The sequence below is a fragment of the Geotrypetes seraphini genome, chromosome 4 (assembly GCF_902459505.1).
Source record: "Geotrypetes seraphini chromosome 4, aGeoSer1.1, whole genome shotgun sequence".
Classification (NCBI taxonomy): Eukaryota; Metazoa; Chordata; class Amphibia; order Gymnophiona; family Dermophiidae; genus Geotrypetes; species Geotrypetes seraphini.
The window spans coordinates 137,421,282-137,445,463 of record NC_047087.1 but is presented as its reverse complement, the minus strand read 5'-3'; the positions used below and the strand labels follow the sequence as shown (position 1 = coordinate 137,445,463).

The 24,182-nt window shown below is 46.1% G+C and overlaps 1 protein-coding gene across 3 annotated transcripts in view; it reads left to right on the top strand.

The window, feature by feature from the left end:
* The first annotated feature begins 1,012 nt into the window (after positions 1-1,012).
* Positions 1,013-24,182, top strand: part of GATD3A (glutamine amidotransferase like class 1 domain containing 3A) — a 158,123-nt gene continuing 134,953 nt past the window's right edge. The window contains exons 1-2 of one of the 3 annotated variants that reach the window (XM_033941461.1): positions 1,013-1,250; positions 16,581-16,633. In XM_033941461.1, coding sequence (XP_033797352.1) covers positions 1,158-1,250; positions 16,581-16,633 — 146 coding nt within the window. In that variant the 5' untranslated portion in view covers positions 1,013-1,157. The remainder of the gene's footprint in view (positions 1,251-16,580; positions 16,634-24,182) is intronic. The other 2 variants (XM_033941463.1, XM_033941460.1) reach the window with 2 other exon arrangements.

Here is a 24,182-nt window from a genome sequence, read left to right as displayed (position 1 = left end):
GGTTCATTTTGAGGCGGTAGTGGCCTTCTGGTGTTTGTTGGGAATGTTTGGCTGGGGATATTTGGCAAAAATAAAAAAGCTGTGACCTGGACATAGTCAGGCATGCTACTTTTCTTTTCTTTTCCTTTATTTAAAGGGGGTTTCTGACTGGTTTGCTGTTTTGCCTTTGACTGGGTATCTCCCCCCCTGTCTCAGCCTACCACTAGACCACCAGAGGTGGGGGGGCAGGGTACAGAGCCTGGCAGGGAATGGGGGACAGGATGCAGAGCCTGGCAAGGAGTGTGGGATTAGGTGAAGAGCCTGGCAGGGAGTGAGGGGGGGGGGGGGGCTGGGTGCAGAGCCTGGTATATATTAGTACACAATTTGGTTCAGAATGTGGTTTTTTTTTCTTGTTTTCCTCCTCTAAATCTCAGGTGCGTCTTAGGGAGCTAAAAATACGGTAAATGCTTTGAAGAACACTGTCTATTCCAGATACCCCCCTCAATTTCCATCACTAGGGTTACTATATAGCTCCAGAAAAAGGAGGACGGATTGAAACATCCAAGTTTTATTTCCATTGCTTTCAATCGAAGTAAAATCCAGATGCCTCAGTCTGTCTTCCTTACTTCCACTGAAAGCAATGGAAGTAAAACTCGGATGTCTCAATCCATCCTCCTTTTTCTGGAACCATATGATAACTCTATCCATCACCAACCCACACAACCTTGGAAACCATCCTGTCTGAACCACACTACTGCTTTCCATGCTAATATAGGATGACAGTTGTAGCCCACGCCTTTCTTTGAGTTTTAATTTAAATCAACAGTGCACTGCAGATGCCATAATTTACAGGACTGGGTTGTCAGATTTCAGAACCAGTTTCAAATCTCCCTCTTCGAATTTAGCTACTTTGATTTAAAAAAAAATTACCTCTAAATACATGGTAGTATGGAAAGTGTGCATGTTGAAGGTCAGCTGCTGACAGCGCTCTTTGCATAGGTTACCACCCCATGTTGCATTATGGGTTACGTAGTTTTAGGCGCGCTGTTTGCGTAAAGACATTTCCCTCTCCTTGTGATCCAGCCGTCTAAGGTTTAAGCAGCTGGCGTAGTCACATTGTACCACTGAGCAAAGGCCTCTTTGGAATTGTGCTTTATGTGCGAGCAATCAGTACAAGGATGGTGTTGAGTTTGTGTGGGAGGTCGCTGTTATTGCTTGGGCCGCGGTTTCTGCATGGGTCTGCACGGCATTCTGGAGCCCGGGTTGCTGTGGTGAGTAACGGGGATACTTTTTAAAAATCCGTATCGGCACTTGTGGCAGGCGCGCTCCTTTTGTCTCGTGCCACTTTCTCCCCACCTCCATTTCCATTCTGGTTTGGGGAGGGGGTTAACCTTGCCCTGGCTCTCTCCAGTATTTGCAGTTCTAGTCTAGATTATTTTGAGTCAGAAAGCCTTAAGTACTTTTTTTTATTTTTATTTTTTTCAAACTGTGCATTTGTTCCTGACAGTAACACTCGTGACTCATTCGGAGGGTGGTCAGGTTAGGGGGGAGGGACATGTCCAATAGAGTTGCTGGTTTCCTTACCTACCCTAGGGCCTGCGACACAGCGCAGACACAGTAGTTACAAATACTTCTAGACATGCTAAGGGTTAGCGCCCAATTTTCTAATGCATGTGTGGGGAAAAATATTTAGGGCCGCTAAAACACGAAACTTCAGGATAGTAAAGGAGGCAAAGTGACAGAATGGTGAAATATGTATTTAAAATAAAATTTAAAAAAAACCTCATAGTTTTACTGTGTAAATGCTATGCCGTAAAGTAATGTGGATGATTAATAAAACAGTATACTGTATATATATTTCTATATATATGCTACAGTGTGTGCATTTGTTTGAATATTTCTATTTCTGTAATTGTCACCTATGGTCTGTATATTCTTCCTGTATATCAATTTAGGTTAATTTTTTTTTTCTAAAAGGGTGGGTTTTGGAAATAAACCGTTCAATTTTTCTCCATTCCAATAGCAAATTCCAAGATCACCTTACAGCCTTGACATGGTGTTATATTTAGCTAATAATACAAATGCAAAATTTTTTATCCGAAATACTTGGGACCAGGTATATTTTGGGTTTTGGAATTTTTCAGTTTTCGAAATGTTTAGTCAGAAAAACACCATAAGATTAGCACCAAACTTTTTTTTATTTTAAAAATAAGGCAAACATTAAACATTTAAAGTATTTAAAATACAAACATGTTCCAAATTATGCATAAATGAAGCTTTAACTTAACATGTATCATCTTTAATCACACTTAGATAAATACAGATGAAGATGATGTATGTTAGTCTCTCAGTCAAAAGTGTCTATCTGATGAAAATGTAGGAACAGTGAGTCTTTTTAAAGACTTCTTCCAGTGTCATCTGTCTAATTAGCAAAGGTTTCAGTTTTAGTAGACTGCCATAATCCTCATTCTACGTAAGTTTCAGAAAATTAGTAAAAACAAACTTGTTTAATCGATGTATAACCTAAGACCTCTTAAGCCTTATCTCTTCCACACTAACCAAATTGTTTCCCAATTTCTCTTATGCCTTACTGCCCTGATTCTGTATAGGACGCCCAGGAGAGGTGTCCTATACAGAATCGGTCCTACACTAAACCCCGATTCTGTAACCAGCGTCCATGATACAGATGCCGGTTAGAGAATCGGGTTAAATTAGACGCAGCCGCTATACTTATGGCAGCAAGGGATCTCCCTGCTGCAATATATATAGCGGCCGTGGTTGCGGCCGCCTGTCCCATCGCCGACAGGAGGATGCCCAATCCTCCTGCCGGAACCCCCCTGGAACCCCCCTCCCCCAAACTGTTAATCGCCGGCAGGAGGATGCCCAATCCTCCTGCCGGAAAGCCCGACGACCCCCCCCCCCAAAAAAAAACTAACCTCCCTCCCCCAATTAACCTTTACATGTTGGTCGGCTGGACGGGTCTTGCTGCTGTCCAGCCGATGGGCCCACCTCGTGGAAATGAGACGGGCCCGCCTCTTCCCGGCCCATCCCCGCTAAATCTAAGGCCTGATTGGCCCAGGCTCTAGAAGCCTGGACCAATCAGGCCTTGGGCATAGCGGGTCCGCCCATCCCCACTAATCCTAAGGCCTGATTGGCCCAGGTGCCTAGCCTTTTACTAAATCGTGATAGCGGTTATTAGCACAGGGAGCCGCACTGAAAGCTTCGCGCTGCTCCCGACGCTCGTAGAGGTTCTTTGAGTGTCGGGAGCAGCATGGAGCATTAAGCGCAGCTCTTTGCGCTAATAACCGCTATCGCAGTTTAGTAAAAAGGGGAGATAGTGCGGTTTAGTAAAAGGGGGGGATAGTGCTTTAGCGTCAATCTACAAGACTGATCTGATGATGTTTGGTATAAACTTTTATATTATCTCCATAGAATTAGTGAACTGGGGGATATTATTTATAAATGGACTGTGATTTTTTTTTTTTTTGTCTTCAGTAGGATTAAGGGAAGAGATGATAAAAGTATAAAAATGGAGCTTCCTTGTCATCTACAGAAGATGAATCCAGAGACTCGTGAGATTACGTCCATCAACCAACAGGGGGAGATAGAGAGCACTGAACTGACCTCGGATATATCATGGATGCACATCCTCCTGGACAATCAGTATACTCTATCTCCAGCAGGTTGAGGACCGGGAAATTAGTACGACGAGCAAGGTGATTAAATTTGCAGGCGATATAAAATTATTCAGAGTAGTGAAGACACAAAAGGATTGCGAAGACCTGCAATGTGACATAAACACGCTCGAGAAATGGGCTGCGACATGGCAAATGAGGTTTAACGTGAATAGGTATAAGGTGATGCATGTCGGTAGCAAAAATCTTATACACGAATACAGGATGTCTGGTGCGGTACTCGGAGAGACCACCAGGAAAGAGACTTGGGAGTACTGGTTGACAAGTCAATGAAGCCATCAGCGCAATGTGCAGCAGCTGCGAAAAGGGCGAACAGAATGCTAGGAATGATTAAGAAGGGGAATCACGAACAGATTGGAGAAAGTTATCATGCCACTTTACTGGGTCATGGTACCCCCCACCTGGAATACAGCATCCAGCACTTGTCGCCGTACATGAAGGACACAGTACTACTCGAAAGGGTCCAGAGAAGAGTGACTAAAATGGTTAAGGGGCTGGAGGAATTGACCTACAGTGAGAGATTAGAGAAACTGGGCCTTTTCTCCCTTGAAAAGAGGAGACTGAGAGGGGAAATGATCGAAACATTCAAGACAATAAAGGGAATAGACTTAGTAGATAAAGATAGGTTGTTCACCCTCTCCAAGGTAGAGAGAACGAGAGGGCATGCTCTAAAGTTAAAAGGTGATAAATTCCGTACAAACGTAAGGAAGTTCTTCTTCATCCAGAGAGTGGTAGAAAACTGAAACGCTCTTCTGGAGGCTGTTATAGGGGAAAACATCCTCCAGGGATTCAAGACAAAGTTAGACAACTTCCTGCTGAACCAGAACATTCGCAGGTAAGGCTAGTCTCAGGGGAGCGAACTGCTGGGCACGATGGACTACTGGTCTGACCCAGCAGCAGTAATTCTTATATTCTTACAGCTCCTGGATTCAGCAGTGGATTTCAGCCAGGCTTGGCTTCAACTACCAGCACCAGTTTCCTAGATCTGAAAAATGGCTGCTATCGATAAGTGGTCAAGTTTTTGAACTAGGAAGAAGGAAAGCCGACAGTCGACTGAGAGAGAGAGAGTCGTCGGTTTGGGAACCGGTATACCAGAGGATACCGTGCAAGAAGATAGAGGGAAAGACTCACTGGATTACAGGCAAGTCTGATCGAAAAGGAGACAAGAGGGAAGGAAATGCAAGAAAGGAACAGGCCACAAACTCAAATGTATGTACACGAACGCAAGGAGCCTTAGAAATAAGATGGGTGAATTAGAAGCCATGGCACAAAAAGATAACGTTGACATCATAGGCATCATGGAAACATGGTGGACTGAGGAAAATGTCTGGGACACTGTGCTACCGGGATACAAACTATATCGCAGAGAAAGAGTGGCTCAAAAAGGTGGGGGCGTTGCCATATACGTCAAAGAGGAAATTGAATCTGCTGGAGAGAATACGCCACAATTGACAGATAAGTTAGAGTCTCTATGGGTCAAAATTCCAGGAACAAATGGCCTGGAAACGAAGATCGGCATCTACAATCGACCCCCAGGGCAGTCCGAAGAAATTGATGTTGAAATGACAGACGAGATTAAATGCAACTGCAAGGGAGTCAACACAGTTATCATGGGTGACTTCAACTATCCTGGAATAGACTGGAACCTAGGCACCTCCAGCTGCATTAGAGAGACCAAGTTCTTGGATGCTGTAGGCGATTGCTTCCTGGAACAACTTGTCAAGGAAAATACTAGAGGAAATGCAATTCTGGACTTAATTCTAAATGGCCTGCGAGGACCGGTACAAGATGTAGAAGTAGAAGGGACGCTGGGAAGCAGCGATCACAATATGATCCGCTTTGATCTGGACGCAGGGGAGAAACAGCCATGGCACTGAACTTCCGAAAAGGGAATTATGAAGGGATGAGACTCATGGTAGGGAAGAAGATTTAAGAATCGGATAAGCACTGTAAAAACGCTAGAGTAAGCTTGGTCCCTTTTTAAGGACACAGTCACCGAGGTGAAAAATCTATATATACTGCATATCAACAAGGGATCCAAGAAGAAAAAGAACAAAGAACTGGTGTGGCTCACTGTAGAGGTGAAGGAAGCGATCAGAGACAAGAAAACTTCGTTTAAGGAATGGAAAAGGTCAAATATGGACGAAAACTGGAATAAGCACAAACAACATCAACGTAGGTACCACAAGGTGGTGAAAGGGGTCAAAAGAGACTATGAGGAAAAAATAGCCAAGGAGGCGAAAAACTTCAAGCCGTTCTTTTGATATATTAAGGGGAAACGACCCGCGAAGGAAGCGGTGGGACCGTTGGATGACTGTGGAATAAAGGGAGTGCTAAAGGAAGACTAAGAAATCGCTAACAAACTGAATACATTTTTTGCGTCTATTTACCGAACAGGATATACACAGCATACCGGAACCCATCAGGCTATATGCTGGAAACGAAAAAGGGAAACTGACAGGGTTGACGGTCAGTCTAGATGAGGTATGCAGGCAGTTTGATAGGTTAAAGAGTGATAAATCCCCGGGACCGGATGGCATCCATCCGTGGGTCATCAAGGAACTGAAAGGGACTATAGCTGAATTGCTTCAACTAATAGCCAATCTGTCCAGTGTTCTCCCCAGAAATTTTTTCCAGCCGGGTGGCATGAAAAAGTAGCCGGGTGGGGCGGGATGGGGAAATTTGGTGGTGGGGAAAATTAACCCCCTCTTTTACTAAGGTGCGCTAACATTTTTAGCGTGCGCAAACCCCTGCGCTACGTGGGAAAACTAGCGTCAACTCAATGCTGGCATTAGCATCTAGTGCGCATGGCAATTCCTCCGTGCGCTAAGCATACACTAAAACCACTATCGTAACAGGTCTTCAGGGGGACAGGCAGGCCTTCAGAGGTGGGGTGCAGGCCTTCAGGGGGGACAGACCTTCAGGGGAGGGGGGCCCTGGTGTAGAAGTACATGGAGGGAGGGAGGAAAGGGGGGGTTCAAAGCAACGTATATATGCCGGACTTTGGGGGGGAAGAAATAATGGGTCTAAAAATAGAGGAGAGGGAGAGAGATGATGGACAATGGGATTTAGGGAGTGAAGGAACAGAAAGGGAGAGAAGTTGGACATAAGGGATGGTGTGGAGGGGGGATAAAGATACTGGATAGGAGGGTAGTTGTGAAAAGAAAGGGAAAGATGGTGGACCCTGGGGTGTTGGGGAAGGAGGGAGAGATGCTGGATGAAAGGGTAGTTAAGAAAAGGTGGATCTGTGGAGGGAGACGAAAAAAAGGAAAGATGCCAGATCTCTGGGGGAGGGAAGGGAAATGGAAGGGGATGGCAGATGGATGGTAAGCATGGAGAAAGCTGGTTAGCACGAGAGAGCTGGAAGCGATACAGGACCTGAACACAGAAGGAGTTGATCAAATTCCCATCTTTAATTTGTCTCAAACCAGCCTGTCAAATGATGAATTGAATGTACTAAAGATGGGTCTGAACTTCGTCCCTACAAGCTCCTACAGTGCATTCCAGACTAGAGTAGATTTGTTTAAATTTTAGAGGGGACATGATCGAAACATTTAAGGTACAGAAGAAGATAGACTTAGTAGATAAGGACAGGTTGTTCACCCTCTCCAAGGTAGGGAGAATGAGAGGGCACTCTCTATAGTTGAAAGGGGATAGATTCCGTACGAACGTAAGGAAGTTCTTCTTCACCCAGAGAGTGGTAGAAAACTGGAATGCTCTTCTGGAGTCTGTCATAGGGGAAAATACCCTCCAGGGATTCAAGACACAGTTAGACAAGTTCCTGGTGAACAAGAGCGCACGCAGTTAGGGCTAGTCTCAGGGCGCTGGGCTTTGACCAGAGGGCCGCCACGCAGGCTGCTGGGCATGATGGACCACTGGTCTGACCTAGCAGCAGCAATTCTTATGTTCTTATGAAAGAAGGGGCCCTGGCAAGCAAGTTATCAGAAGACAACCAGAGACTGGGACCAACAAGATTTGAATAATGACCAGACAACAAAAGGTAGAAAAACTAATTATATTTTCTGTTTTGTGATTACAATATATCAGATTTGAAACGTGTATCCTGCCAGAGCTGGTGTTAGACCGCAAACGTGAGCTAGGATTTAACAGAGAGAGGAAAAGTCTTTTTTGTTTGTTTACACCACAGCGCCAGTGTGGTTAGGAGCTGGTGAAGAGGCTATAAAATAAACTCACCAGGATGTTTGAAAAAAACACCCAATTGGACAGGAAAATCAAATCGAATCGAAAAACCAATTCAAAAGGCTGAATCGAATTGAAATTTTTCTTCCTGAATCAGGCAGCACTAGTCTGCAGTGTGTATTTATATATAGTGGGTTCATGGACCTGATTAAGAACAGGGAAGTCTGTTGGTCATGTATTTGAATTTTGGCGGGAAAGTTCATTGGAGGTCAAAGTTTGAATGTTGGATATTGGTGGGAGCGTTTGAGACCCAATTTTTAATGTCTGAAGAGAGAGTCTGAAGTTCCCCTTTTAAATTCTGTCAGAAAGAGGCTGGGACTTTTTGACATGGAGGAAGAATGCGTTTGTCCTCTGCCCCAGTCCTTTTTGCACTAAATTTCTTTTGGATGAGAGTTTGCTATGCTTTGTTTATGGAGAACCCTTTATCTGCATTGAAGTTATTGGGGTGTCTTGCAATTTCTATTGCCTCTTTGATTCTTGGCCACCAACAGTCTTCTTTTTCCAGGACTTTTGTGTTCTCAAATCTAGTTGTATGACCAGTTTCCTTTCCATGGAGCGCTACAGCTGATTTTTCTGCGTTGCATAGGTTGTGGTGTCTCTTGTGCTCTTTCATCATTTCCTCTATAGTGCATCCAGTCTCACCAGTGTAAGACTGGCCACAACTGCATGGGATTTCATATACACCAGGGGTTTGGCACAGAGGCAACCGGTCTTTCATTCCCGCCAAAATTCAAATTTTTGACCAACAGTGGTGAAGGAGGAGAAAGAGGTCGCGGAAAGACTTAACATGTTCTTTTCGTCTGTATTTACAAGCGAAGACTCAACCAACATACCGGAACCTGAGCAAATCTTCAATGGAAATCAAGCACAAAAGTTAACATCAATGGAAGTGAGCCTTGAAGATGTACGCAGGCAGATAGAAAAACTAAAAACTGACAAATCCCCGGGTCTGGACGGAATCCATCCAAGGGTTCTGAAGGAACTAAAGGAGGAAATAGCGGAACTACTGCAGCAAATTTGCTACCTATCCCTGAAAACAGGTGTGATCCCGGAGGATTGGAAGATAGCCAACGTTACGCCTATCTTTAAAAAGGGATTAAGAGGTGACCCGGGAAACTACAGACCGGTAAGTCTGACCTTGTTTCCGGGGAAAATGGCGGAAGCACTGATAAAAGAAAACATCGATGAACATTTTGAAAAAAACGAACTTCTGATAACCAATCAACATGGTTTCTGCAGGGGGAGATCGTGCCTGACTAACTTATTGCACTTCTTCGAGGGAATTAACAAACAGATGGACAGAGGAGACCCCATAGATATCATATACCTAGATTTCCAGAAAGAAGGTGCCTCATGAACGTCTACTCCGGAAACTGAAGAACCGAGTGGTGTTCCGCAGGGCTTGGTGCTCGGGCCGCTACTATTTAATATATTCATAAATGATCTAGAAATAGGGACGACGTGTGAGATAATAAAATTTGCAGACGACACCAAACTATTTAGTGGAGCTCGGACTAAAGAGGACTGCGAAAAATTGCAAAGGGACCTGAACAAACTAGGGGAATGGGCGATGAGATGGCAGATGAAGTTCAACGTTGAGAAATGTAAAGTACTGCATGTGGGAAGCAGAAACCCGAGGTACAATTATACGATAGGAGGGATGTTATTGAATGAGAGTACTCAGGAAAGGGACTTGGGGGTAATGGTGGACATGACAATGAAGCCGACGGCACAGTGCGCAGCGGCCGCTAAGAAAGCGAATAGAGGTCGCTAGTGCTTGCTGCACTTGGAGTCATCGGGACAGGCAGTCCCGCTGCTGCCCGACCCAGCCAGCTGAGAGGGTCCTTGGAGAAGGAGCCTTAAACGAGGAAAGCAGAGAGGGAGCCTGTCGCTAGTGCTTGCTGCACTTGGAGTCATCGGGACAGGCAGTCCCGCTGCTGCCCGACCCAGCCAGCTGAGAGGGTCCTTGGATAAGGAGCCTTAAACGAGGAAAGCAGAGAGGGAGCCTGTCGCTAGTGCTTGCTGCACTTGGAGTCATCGGGACAGGCAGTCCCGCTGCTGCCCGACCCAGCCAGCTGAGAGGGTCCTTGGAGAAGGAGCCTTAAACGAGGAAAGCAGAGAGGGAGCCTGTCGCTAGTGCTTGCTGCACTTGGAGTCATCGGGACAGGCAGTCCCGCTGCTGCCCGACCCAGCCAGCTGAGAGGGTCCTTGGAGAAGGAGCCTTAAACGAGGAAAGCAGAGAGGGAGCCTGTCGCTAGTGCTTGCTGCACTTGGAGTCATCGGGACAGGCAGTCCCGCTGCTGCCCGACCCAGCCAGCTGAGAGGGTCCTTGGAGAAGGAGCCTTAAACGAGGAAAGCAGAGAGGGAGCCTGTCGCTAGTGCTTGCTGCACTTGGAGTCATCGGGACAGGCAGTCCCGCTGCTGCCCGACCCAGCCAGCTGAGAGGGTCCTTGGAGAAGGAGCCTTAAACGAGGAAAGCAGAGAGGGAGCCTGTCGCTAGTGCTTGCTGCACTTGGAGTCATCGGGACAGGCAGTCCCGCTGCTGCCCGACCCAGCCAGCTGAGAGGGTCCTTGGAGAAGGAGCCTTAAACGAGGAAAGCAGAGAGGGAGCCTGTCGCTAGTGCTTGCTGCACTTGGAGTCATCGGGACAGGCAGTCCCGCTGCTGCCCGACCCAGCCAGCTGAGAGGGTCCTTGGAGAAGGAGCCTTAAACGAGGAAAGCAGAGAGGGAGCCTGTCGCTAGTGCTTGCTGCACTTGGAGTCATCGGGACAGGCAGTCCCGCTGCTGCCCGACCCAGCCAGCTGAGAGGGTCCTTGGAGAAGGAGCCTTAAACGAGGAAAGCAGAGAGGGAGCCTGTCGCTAGTGCTTGCTGCACTTGGAGTCATCGGGACAGGCAGTCCCGCTGCTGCCCGACCCAGCCAGCTGAGAGGGTCCTTGGAGAAGGAGCCTTAAATTTTCGAACAGCCGCGGTACGCGGCCCGCGGTTGCGAGCCCCGGGTCGCGAGCCGAAGGGGCGTGGCTAAAGGGGCTCGCCCCTTTTGAGCCCCTTCGGAGCCTAAGAGGAGCAGGGAGCAGGACTACTGACTCTTCAACATGGGTAAGAGGAAAGCTAAAGCAATACCATCTGCTGTAACAACAGGCCCAATGGATCGCCATCTTGTGGTTCCTATCTTGCCTCCTGTTGAGGAACAGGTAACTTTTAATATTCAAGCTGTCTCCTTATCCTCTGGGGAACCAACACCACCTCCTCAACCATCATATTCCTTACGGTTAGAAGAATCTCCTTCCCCTTTTAAGGAAGGAATAATTTCTTCTTCCCCTCAATCATTGTCACTATCTGGTCTGGAGGTTTCAGGACAGTCCCTGGGACAGGCTAAAGAACTAACCCCAGTGCAGATGAGTACTGGGCAAAGCTCGGATGCTCTCCCCAGGGATAAAGTGATCACTCTAAATGATGTTTGGCTTAGTATTAACAGAATAGAGTCATCTTTACAAAAAACCGTTTTGAACTTATGTCAATTTTCATCTGATGTAACTGTGAAAATTAAAGAACAAAATGATAAAATTGGAGAAACAGCTGTAAAGGTTGAAAAGTTAGATCAGGCAGTAGGTAATTTACAAGCTAGTGCTGTTTCTAATATAAAGGATAGTATGATGTTACATGCTAAATTAGAAAAAATGGAAAATGCTATTAGAGTTAAGAACCTTCGTTTGTTAAATTTTCCTACCACACACTACCTTTCTTCAATGGAACTCTTGAAAATGTATTTGAGGGAGATATTGCATTATAGTAAAGTGGAGACCTTTGAGGTCGATAATTTATATTACATTTCAAGAGATTCCAAAGAAAAGGTAGAGGAAGGTGGAATGGATAGAATAGTATCACCTGAGAGTTTGAATGTGTCACAGTTTTTGGAGTCATCTAAAGACATAATTGAAAAACGAGCAACTCTTCTCGTGACCTTCAAGACAGAACTTGAGAAACAAGACATTTTGAAATTATATTTCCTGAAAAAACAAGAGATGTTTTGTGGTCAACGGGTGGTTATTTTTCCAGATGTCTCTAGACAAACCCAGTTTAAGAGGAAACAGTTCCTTCAGCTAAAGCCAAAGGTTTTGGCAGTCGGAGCTACTTTCTTTTTAAAATTTCCATGTAAATGCCTGATATCATATGGAAATGATAAATATGTGTTTTTCGATCCAGCCCAGGTGGAAGATTTTATTAAAGAAAAACCTTTGTTGAAAGTTTAATTTCTTATATTTAGTTTATTTTTGGAGGATGATGTATAATGCATATAATAGCCATTTGCCTGTTCCTAGATAGTAGATAGAAAGATTTGCTTTGATGTTTTATTTGTACTGGCGATCAGCTTTAATGTGGACTAGGATACGGTTGAATTAGTTTCCTTATATATTATGTTAATTTCCATTTGGGAATTTACATTTTGTATTTTTTGTGTTCATTCATGTATGTTTGTTATAAGATATTGTAATGAATAATCCAATAAATAAAGAATTCAGAAAGCGAATAGAATGCTAGGTATAATCAAGAAGGGTATTACAACCAGGACGAAAGAAGTTATCCTGCCGTTGTATCGGGCGATGGTGCGCCCGCATCTGGAATACTGCGTCCAATATTGGTTGCCGTACCTTAAGAAGGATATGGCGATACTCGAGAGGGTTCAGAGGAGAGCGATACGTCTGATAAAAGGGATGGAAAACCTTCCATATGCTGAGAGATTGGAGAAACTGGGTTTCTTTTCCCTGGAGAAGAGGAGACTTAGAGGGGATATGATAGAAACTTATAAGATCATGAAGGGCATAGAGAGAGTAGAGAAGGAAAGATTCTTCAAACTGTCAAATAATAAAAGAACAAGAGGTCATCCGGAAAAGTTGAAAGGGGACAGATTCAAAACAAATATTAGGAAGTTCTTCTTTACCCAATGTGTGGTGGACACCTGGAATGCGCTTCCAGAGAACGTAATAGAGCAGAGTAAGGTACTGGGGTTTAAGAAAGGATTGGACAGTTTCCTGCTGGAAAAGGGGATAGAAGGGTATAAATAGAGGATTACTGCACAGGTCCTGGACCTGTTGGGCCGCCGCGTGAGCGGACTGCTGGGCATGATGGACCTCAGGTCTGACCCAGCAGAGGCATTGCTTATGTTCTTATGACTGTGAACCCACTATATATAAAGACACACTGCAGACTAGAGAGTTGCGCGGGGACAGAAATCCCACCCGCCCCCATCTATCCCCACCAAAATCCCACCCGTCCCCGTGAGGAATCCCTCCGTCCCACACCCGTCCCCGCGAGGAATCCCCTCCATCCCCATAAACTTCAGAAATAGTTATTTCATTTAATTATGCTACTGAATTAAAGGCTGTGATAGAGACCCATTTACAAATAAGCAAAGACACTTTATTAATTTGGAAATATTAATTGGGAAGAATACATACTTTGTAAACGGGTTACTAGAGCCTCTAATGTAAATATAAAATATAAATACTCAGCTGTCAGCTGAGGACTTCCTTTGCAGTTGGCCGGGGGTCTCTTTTGCCAAGCTTGGCAGGCAGCATTAGTGTCGCTGAGTCACAGATGCTGGCACATCAGTGGCTCATGGATGCTGCCAGCAACTACTGTGCTTGGTGGAGGGGAGTTCTGGTCGTCTCTAGAGGAGGTCCTCTGCTGGCGGTGCTTGGGGATCCCCACCAGTCACAGCAAGGGTCAGCAAGTACTTCAACACTGTAGAAATAAAACCAGAAATGCATTTATTTTTCTTTTGAACACAATACAAAGACATCTGTTATATACATTTCCCAAAACTAACATATTTTAGTCAATAAATTCTGTTTTTTACTTTTGTTGTCTGGAGACTTATTTTTCCATAAAGTCGGTCCCAGTTTCTTTTTTCCGCTTTCCCATCTTCTGTAAATTCTTCTGTTGCTGTCCATTGGTTCCTCCTACCATGGCCAGCATTTATCCCTTTCTCATCTTTTGTGCCTACCCACCAGCTCCATGCTCAACATTTCTCCTTCTGTTCTATCACCCCTCTCCAGCACCATGCCACATCTCTCCCTCCATTCCCTTCACCACTATGTCCAACATTCCTCCCTCTTGCATCCATTTCAATCTGTCCCACTGTTCCCTTTCCTCCACAACATTTCTCCCTCTCATCTGTACCTCACTCACTCCCTATGACCAAAAATTCTCTTTTCTTCCATTCCCCGTGTACACAACCATCTCTTTCCTTCTCACTGACACACCCACGCCCAATTCTCCCTTTCTTTTCCCTCCCACACCTCAGCATCTCTTTCCCTCCTTTCCTCTCTCCCAAGTTCATGCCTTGTGTCCAAAAATGCACTCTCTCCGACCTCCTTCTGTCCCACATTTGCCTCCCACGTTCGACTCCTTCTGTGTCCTGCATTTGCCTCCCATGTTCATGTCCAGCCCTCGTCTGCCAGCAAATTACATTATCAGCAACTTTTTCATCCAAATGGAGCTCTGAAAGGTAGCTCGAGCCGTGAGGCTCTTCTTCTATTATCTGCCTGCCCTGCAGCAGCACACATAGCCAACCGGAAGTCTTCTCCCGTGGTCAGAGCTGATGTTATATGGAAGGCGTTGCATCAGTCACATGCAGGGCTTGTTGCCCTACATACTGCACGTAACTGACGCAAAGCCCTCCCTCCGATGTCAGCACTAACATCGGGGAAGACTTCCAGTCTGCTATGTGTGCTGCTGCAGGGCAGGTAGGGAAAGAAGTTGGGCCTCGCGGCTTGAGTTGCATCAAACCCCGCGGGGTCCCTGCGACCCGAAGGGGCATCCCCATGGGATCTCCGTGACCGAAGGGGGAACCTGCGGGATTCCCGTAGTCCCCGTTCCCGTGCAGCTCTCTACTGCAGACCTCGGCATACTTTGAAGAAAGCCACAGCATGATTGCTGAAATGTCAAGTTATTTTTACACGCATGTGGCAAGACCCAGAAACCTGCCATAATCATGACGCCAGCCGCTGAAGCATTAGAAAACAGGTCTGTAATTGGTCATAAGGAAGGCAGCAAGCTGAACATCTTTTACAGTAGGGCAGTGGCGTACCAAGGTGAGGGCGGTCCACCCCGGGTGCAGCCTTAGGGGGAGTGCACATCCGGCCCGGTCCCTATCGCGCTCCCTCCCTCCTTACTGTCGCCGCCGAGTTGAATCAGCTCCCTTTCTCCCTCCCTGCCCCTTACCTTCGTTGCGCTTTCACCCCCCTTACCTTTGTGGCACTTTCACCCCTCCCCCAAACAGGCCTGGTCCGACAAACCTCCCTGCCCTGTGGCTGGCGATGTCTAAACTGCCTTCTTACAGCAGCCGGAGCATTGAAGCTGCGTGTGGCTGCCGTAAAGGTCATCTCTGACGCAACCAGAAGTTGCATCAGAGACGACCTTTATAGCAGCCATATGCAACAACAACGCTCCGGCTGCTGTAAGAAGGCAGTTTAGACATCGCCGGCCACAGGGGAGAAGGGAGAGCAAATGCTGAATGGAAGTGGAGAAAGAGAACACATACTTGATGGAAGGAGGGATAATGAAAAAGGACATATGCTGGATGGGGAAGAAGATAGAGTTAGTGAGATAGTGGAGGGGTGAAGGAAAGGGGTGGCATGCTGTGGGTAGACATAGTGAAAAGAGGGAAACTGAGGACTGCATAGTAAGAAAGAATTTAACTTAGACAGAGGCAGAAAATAAAGAAGGAAGACCAGAGAAGGAAAGCGAAGAGAGAGAGGAGAGAGAGAGATGCCTGAGAACGGGGAAGGAGACAGAGATATCAGATCTGAGCGGAGGAAATGAGAAGAGAGAGATGCTAAAAACCACAGGGAGGAGGGAAAGAGAGATGAAAGGAGAAAGATGCCAGACCATGAGGGAACAGAGGGAAGATGAGGGTTGCCAGACCAAAGGGGGGGAGTCTAGAGTAGTGATGGCAGGGGGAGACAGACAGATTCTGGAAGGGGCAGACAGTGGATGGAACGGGCAGATGCTGGATTGAAGAGACAGGGCAGACGCTGGAAGGAAAAGAAGATAAAAGCAGAAACTGTGGCAGATTAGTGGCCCCAGTATTCTCATGTGCAACACAGAAACAAAGTTGGGCAGAAATTTTATAGTCTTATGATCTGTCTTTTTTTTTTTTAACTTCACGTTACCATTCCAAAAACTGAAAAATTAAAAAAACTGATACCGTATATGCCTGATCCCAATGATTTCAGATAAAGGATCTTGTACCTGTATTTACTAGCTATGATACACAAACTATTATATTTTTACAGATACTGTGTGACAATCTCTGTTGCCAATATATAGGAAGGACTAGTGGATCTGGGTCTGGGGGTATAGGAATGATTTAGACATATATGTGCCCTACAGTATCTTAGCTTTCTGGTCTGCAGTCCATGGGTCCTGGAGATACTGTGGAAGCTTTCTCTTCCTGCTCTGGGCTTCTCCATCTAGTTCTCTTGTTCTGGATTTTTCATTCACTCTAGCTGGACCTTGCCCTCCTGGCTCAGCAGGGAATATCCTTAAGAGGAACTGTGTTTACCTTGCTCACTCCATCATAGTAATACTCAATTCTGTGGTCTTAAGAAATGATGTGCTACTAATTTTCTCCAGTTTCTTGTGTACCATCATAAATACATAGCATCTCTGTGTAACATGTAACTTTGCTTTTCTTCCCACAGGTTTTATCTGGCTGTGGTGTGTATGATGGTACAGAAATCCATGAAGCTTCAGCGTAAGCAACTTCTTTCTTGTAAAATAAAAATACAGTATAAAAATCAGCAGAAGTACCATATTAGTTATACTCTGTGATAATCCTTATTGGGTCCTTATGACTTTGCTTGCTTCAGTTCTGCTCCAGGGCCATGGGAACTGTACCTCTTGCCATCTCCAGTACCTCAGACCCTAGTGCGCTGTATGTCTGGTAGCATTTTACAAATAAACAGTAATAAGTAATGTCTGTTCATGGGCTTTGGGCCACTAGTCTGCATAGCTGCCTCCTTCAAAGTCTTGATGTCTGAGCTTTGTGCTTGCTCCAGTGCCTCATGGTCTGAAGCTCCTGTTTGCTGAGGAGTCTCAATATATATTCCATCTCTTGTCCTCTGTCCCCTTATCTTCTGCAAAGTCCCTGGCTCTAGACCCCTTAGATGCTGGGCTTTATGGTCTGATCTAGTCATGCTTGCCTTGGTATCTATGCCTCCTCCTATACTAGTCTAGGACCTCAAAATTTGATTTACTGTATATACTCAAATATAAACCTAGATTTTTAGGCCAAAAAATGGCCCAAAAGTAGGAGTCTTGGTTTATGTTTGAGTATTCTCCCTCTCAGACCTATTGCAGACCTCGCCCTGGGCCTACCTTAAGCCCTGCTGGTCCAGTGGTGAGCCAGTGCTCCTCCCCCATGCAGTCTTTCTACTCAAAATGACTGAAGTGAGTTCCCACAGTGGTTGCTATGTTTATTTACCCCCTTTTCAAGAAGAGATTCACCCAAAGTGATTACAATACATTAAATAGTAATCAGGTACTCTTAAGTATTTTCCCTATCTTTCCTTGGAGACTCACAATCTAACTGTGGTACCTTGGGCAATGGAGGGATTAAATAATAATAACTTTATTTCTTCTATACCACCATAATCTTACAACTTCTAGGCGGTTCACAGTGAAGAGAACTGGACAGTCGCGAATTACAGAATACAAATGGCGAGGATGATACAGTACAGTCAGTGAATTACAGATTACAATTAGTAAAATACAATACAATACAGTTTGTACAGTACACGTATTTCTCAAGTTATCAGCATGAAGTTAATCGTTTAGAACTGGTAACTGATTAGGAGATAAATCTGTTGAATAGTGCTGTCTTAATTTCTTTCCGAAATGCGACGTAGGTCAGCCTAGCTCTGTTGATGTAGTTGCCTAGCCAGGTCTGCTGTTTGCTAGCTTGAGACTTCAAAATTCTGTCCAAAAGGACCTGTATTTGCAATCAGTGATCCTTGGGTAGGCAAAAAGATTGGAGTTTCTGGTTGTCCTACTGGGAATGTGTAGCTCGAAATGTGGTAAGAGATAGGTAGGGGCCATTCCCTACACCAGTTTAAAGCATAGGCAAGAGAACTTGAACATTACTTGCGCCTCCATTGGTAACCAGTGTAGCAGTTTGTAGTAGGGGCTAACATGCTCGCTTTTCTTTAGTCTGAATATTAAGCGGACGGCCATGTTCTGCACTATTCTTAATTTTTTTACAGTTTTTTTAGGTAAACCCACATAAATGATGTTGCAGTAGTCCAATGTGGAAAGGACCAATGACTGAACCAGAAGTCTAAAAGATAGAGGGTCGAAATATTTTTTAATGGTCTTCAATTTCCATAGTGCATAAAAGCACTTTTTTGCCACTAGGTTTGTATGTTCGATCATGGTCAGGTGGGTGTCTAATGTGACTCCTAGTATTTTTATGGTTTTTGTTATTGGGTAATTGTGACCATTTAGGTGTAAAGATGTTCTGTTAATTTTATCCTTTGGGCTTTTGCCAGGAAAATTTTTGTCTTTTCTGTGTTTAATTTCAATTTAAAATTGATTGTCCACTGTTCGATTTCGGTCATGATATGGGTAATGTGTTCTAAAGTTTCATTGATCATGTTATTCAGCAAATTAAAATAGAGATATCATCAGCATATATGTAGTATTTTAGGTTTAACTTTTGTAATAGATGACCTAAAGATGAAATGTAGATATTAAATAAGGTGGGAGATAGTAGAGAGCCTTGGGGCACCCCCAAAGGATTTTTCCAAGAGCTGGAGTATTTCCCATCGCAGATTACTTGATATGATCTTTTGGTCAAAAAACCTGAAACCAGTTCAAAACTCTTCCCGAGAGCCCCAATGCGTCCAAGCAAAGTAGCATTATCCCAGGACAAGCAGGCAGCATATTCTTGACTGATGGGTGATGGCACCGACGGAGCCCCGGTACGGACAATTTTAGAGTGATTGCACTCTAAGAACTTGGAAAGTTCTAGCAGGCCGCACCGGGCACGCGCGAGTGCCTTCCCGCCCGACGGAGGCGAGCGGTCCCCAGTTTCTTAGTTTCTGCGGAGCTAAGAAGACACGTCCTTTTCAACGGCTGTTGAAAAGATTTTTTTGTATCGCCTTCCCGCTCGCGAAAACCCTGTGAGGAAATATTATTTCCTTTTTTCTATTACTCTTTATTGTTTAAAAAAAAAAAAAAACTTTCCTTTTTTTTCGGTTTCGCCCCGGCGGGGCCTGTTGCTACCATCGAGGCCTCAGCCTTCGATTTGGCAGAAGCCGTTTTTACTTTCATGCCCCACCCAGCCCGGGTTTAAGAAGTGCCAGCGGTGTGCACGGCCCATTTCTCTGACCGATCCGCACAACTGGTGCTTACAGTGCCTTGGTCCAGATCATCGGGCTTCCACCTGCACCCGCTGTGTCACATTGAAAAAACGAACTTTGAAAAACCGTCAGATTCAACAACGGTTACTTTTCGGTGCCGATATGTCTGACCCTGCGGCATCGACATCGACATTGGCCCCCGTCTCAGTCGGCACCCACCTCTTCGACACCGCGCGACACTGCACCGGCGTCGCAACACTCAGGTAAGACGGCTAAGAAGCCTTCCCCGCTGGAGCGCCCTCCGGTCTTTGTGGCAGCGAGCCCAGTCCTGCCGACCACGAGGCGCCCGCGGAAGCGCTCCGCCCCTATTGAGGTGAGTCCCTCGACCTCGGGCTCCTCATCCTCGGGGCGTCGAGCGGTACCGCAGATACCGCAGAAGAAAAAAGCGGTACCGGTGCCTTCGCTGGACGAGCGAATTGTGGCCGTCCTCCAAGTGCAGCTTAAAGAGCAGTTGCAACAGCTCCTTCCTGCTCTATTGGCACCGAACCTTCCAGTCCCGGTCCGGTCTGAGCCCCCGGTACCGACGGTGGGGCAGCCTCTTTTGTCCGCATCCACCCTATCGGTACCGGTTCATTCGGCTTCCTCAGTCTCCATGCCAGTTCTGGCACCGGAGCCGAGATCGCTGCATCAGGCTGTTCAAACTTCGGCACCGATACAGCCTTTAACTTCTCCTGGTACCGCTTCCTTGAGGTCAGGCAAGTCGGTACGTAAATCCCGGCACCTTGAACCTTCCACACCGGAGTCTCGGGATCGCAGTTCCCAAATTAGGGACCCTGATCTGTGGGGCGACTCCGAAGAGCCTCTTCTCTCTGAGGGTGAGTGTTCATCAGGTGATGAGGATCCTTCTGTTCCAGATCCATCCTCTAAGCCAGATTCTGCCTCTTTCACTTCTTTCTTGAAAGAGATGTGTGAATCTCTCTATTCCTTTGGAGGCTGAGTCCAAGAAATCCAAAGCGTTCCTTGATGCACTGGACTTTGACCAGCCTCCAAAGGAATTTCTCAAATTACCCCTCCATGATATTCTGAGAGAAACCTTTTACAAAAATCTTGAGACTCCTTTGACTATCCCAGGAGCTCCTCATAAATTGGATTCCTTATATAAGGTCATCCCCATTCCTGGCTTTGATAAGCTGCAGCTTCCACGCGAGTCTCTTTTAGTGGAATCTACGCTTAAAAAGTCTGCAGGAGCTAGTGTGTACGCCTCAGTCCCTCCTGGCAGAGAAGGAAAGGCCATGGATAAATTTGGCAAAAGACTATACCAGAATGCTATGTTGGCTAACAGGTCAGGGAATTATGCTTTTCATTTTTCCTTTTACCTCAAGCATCTCATCCACAATTTGGTTTCCTTTGAGAAATACCTCCCTGATCGCAAGAGACCTGCTTTTCGCCAGTGCTCTTCCTCTCTTTTCCAGCTTCGTAAGTTCCTCGTCTGTTCAATCTATGACACGTTCGAACTTACCACCAGAGCCACGGCCATGTCTGTTGCCATGCGTCGTCTAGCTTGGCTCAGAGTGTCGGAGCTTGATGTCAACCATCAAGATCGCCTGGCTAATGCTCCATGCCTGGGGGATGAACTTTTTGGCGATTCCATGGACTCTACCACCCAAAAACTATCCGCCCATGAGACTCGATGGGATACGCTTCTGAAAACCAAAAAGAAGACTCCACCTACCCGGCCTTTTCGCCAACAATCGGCCTATCAACGCCGTTATGTGGCTCGCCCTTTGCCACCAGCTCCTCAACAGCCTAGACGTCAGCGTCAGCAACAACGCCAAACCCCTAGGCCACCACAACAGCAACAAGTGAAGCCCCCTCCTCAACAGAAGTCTACCCAACCCTTTTGACTTCGTTCTCCAGGGCATAGCCAGTGTTCTACCATCTGCCCACCTTCCTCAACCCATAGGAGGACGTCTTGCTTTCTTCATCAGCCGTTGGGAGATCATCATCTCGGATCAATGGGTCCTCAACATCATCCGCCACGGCTACTCTCTCAACTTTCAGACTCTTCCTGCCCAAAGTCTGCCAAAAGAGTCTGCTTTGAACACTCCTCAGTCTTCCCTCCTTCTTCAGGAGGTTCAATCCCTCCTCCTTCTGAACGCAATAGAGGAAGTTCCTCTAGATCAAAAGGGGCAGGGATTCTACTCCCGTTACTTTCTTGTCCCCAAAAAAACAGGGGATCTCAGACCCATTTTAGATCTTCGCGATCTCAACAAATGCTTGGTCAAAGAAAAATTCAGAATGCTTTCTCTGGCCACTCTTTACCCTCTTCTCTCTCAAGGCGACTGGCTATGCTCCCTCGATCTCAAAGAGGCCTACACTCACATTCCAGTCAATCTGGCGTCCAGATAGTACCTCCGTTTCATGATCAATCACTGTCATTACCAGTACAAGGTTTTACCCTTCGGTCTCACCTCCTCCCCCAGAGTGTTCACCAAATGTCTGATCATGGTCGCTGCTTTTCTACGCTCTCACCACCTTCAGGTCTTTCCTTACCTCGACGACTGGTTAATCAAGGCCACTTCCTCTCAGACAGTACTCCTTGCCACCAACCAGACCATCCTGTTTCTCCAACTTCTAGGGTTTGAGATCAGTCTACCCAAATCTCATCTCATCCCCTCTCAGAGACTTCAATTCATTGGAGCGGTCTTGGACACAGTCCTCATGAGAGCGTTCCTACCGTCCAACCGTCTTCAAACTCTTCAAACTCTCTGTCATCAGGTGCTTCCACAACATTCCATCCCTGCCAAGCAAATGATGATACTCTTGGGTCACATGGCTTCGACAGTTCATGTCACACCCTTCACACGTCTTCACCTGCGCACTTCTCAATGGACCCTAGCTACCCAGTGGTTCCAAGCGACGGATCCTTGCTCACGACACATATTTGTGACATCATCTCTTCATCAGTCTCTACAATGGTGGTTGATATCCTCCAATCTCTCCAGAGGTCTTCTGTTCCATCTACCTCCTCATCAACTAGTCATCACCACCGACGCCTCCCCTTATGCCTGGGGAGCTCATTTGAACTCAAGGCCTTTGGACAGCCCAGGAAAAGAAGCATCACATCAATTTCCTGGAACTCCGAGCAATGTTTTATGCTCTCAAGGCTTTCCAACATCTCCTCTTCCCTCAAGTGCTACTACTGTGCACAGACAATCAAGTTGCAATGTACTACATCAACAAGCAGGGTGGGACAGGCTCTCGCCTCTTGTGTCAGGAGGCCCAGAAGATTTGGTCTTGGGCGACAAATCACCACTTATTCCTGAAGGCTGTCTACATTCAGGGACAGCAGAATTCCTTAGTGGACAATCTCAGCAGAATTCTCCAGCCTCACGAGTGGACTCTCGATCCTTTGACTCTCCAGTCCATCTTCGCTCAATGGGGCACTCCTCAGGTGGACCTCTTTGCAGCTCCTCACAATCATCAGCTGCCCCTCTTCTGCTCCAGACTCTCCTCTCCTCACCGTCTGGCAGCGGATGCATTTCTTCTGGATTGGTCCAATCTGTTCCTGTATGCTTTTCCTCCTCTCCCTCTCATGTTACGAACCTTGTTCAAGCTCAAGAGGGAACAAGCCACCATGATTCTAATTGCTCCACGGTGGCCCAGGCAACATTGGTTCTCCCTTCTACTTCAACTCAGTTCCAGTGGAGCCTGTTCTTCTTCCATTGTTTCCTTCTCTGCTTACACAGCATCAGGAGACCCTTCTGCATCCCAACCTCCAGTCTCTGCACCTGACAGCTTGGTATCTCTCGGGCTGACTTCACATGCTACTCTTGTCTCAGCCCGTTCGTTCTATTCTGGATGCTTCCAGGAAACCGGCCACCCTACAATGTTACCATCAGAAGTGGACACGGTTTTCTTCTTGGTGTCTTCTTCATCATCATGATCCCACTTCCCTTGCAGTGGAGACCTTGTTGGATTATCTTCTTTCTTTGTCTGACGCTGGTCTTAAGTCTACTTCCATCAGAGTCCACCTCAGTGCTATTTCTGCTTTTCATGAACCAGTTCATGGGAAACTTCTCTCAGCTCATCCTTTGGTTTCTAGATTCATGCGGGGTCTTTTCAATGTGAAACCACCTCTTAAGCCCCCTCCTGTAGTCTGGGATCTCAATGTGGTTCTTTCCGCCTTAATGAAGCCTCCATTTGAACCTTTGGCTACAACTCCTTTCAAGTTTCTCACTTGGAAAGTGGTCTTCCTTATTGCCCTCACCTCTGCCAGGAGGGTCAGTGAGTTGCATGCACTAGTTGCCGATCCACCTTTTACAGTCTTTCATCATGACAAGGTGGTTCTGCGTAAACATCCAAAGTTTCTCCCTAAGGTTGTCTCTGAATTTCATCTTAACCAATCGATTGTTCTGCCTGTATTCTTTCCGAAACCTCATTCTCATTCTGGAGAACAGGCTTTACATACTTTGGACTGTAAGCGGGCTTTAGCTTACTATTTGGAGCGTACTAAATCTCACAGATCAACTCCCCAACTCTTTCTGTCCTTTGATCTGAATAAATTAGGACATCCTGTTTCTAAACGTACGTTGTCCAATTGGCTTGCAGCGTGCATTTCATTCTGTTATGCTCAGTCCGGACTGACACTGGAAGGTTCTGTCACGGCCCATAGAGTTCGAGCTATGGCAGCATCTGTAGCTTTCCTCCGTTCGACTCCTATTGAGGAAATCTGCAAGGCTGCTACTTGGTCCTCAGTTCATACTTTTACATCTCATTATTGTCTGGATGCCTTCTCCAGACGGGATGGACATTTCGGCCAATCTGTTTTACAAAATTTGTTTTCCTAATGGCCAACCTTCCCTCCATCCCTCTTTTTGTTAGCTTGGAGGTCACCCATCAGTCAAGAATATGCTGCCTGCTTGTCCTGGGATAAAGCACAGT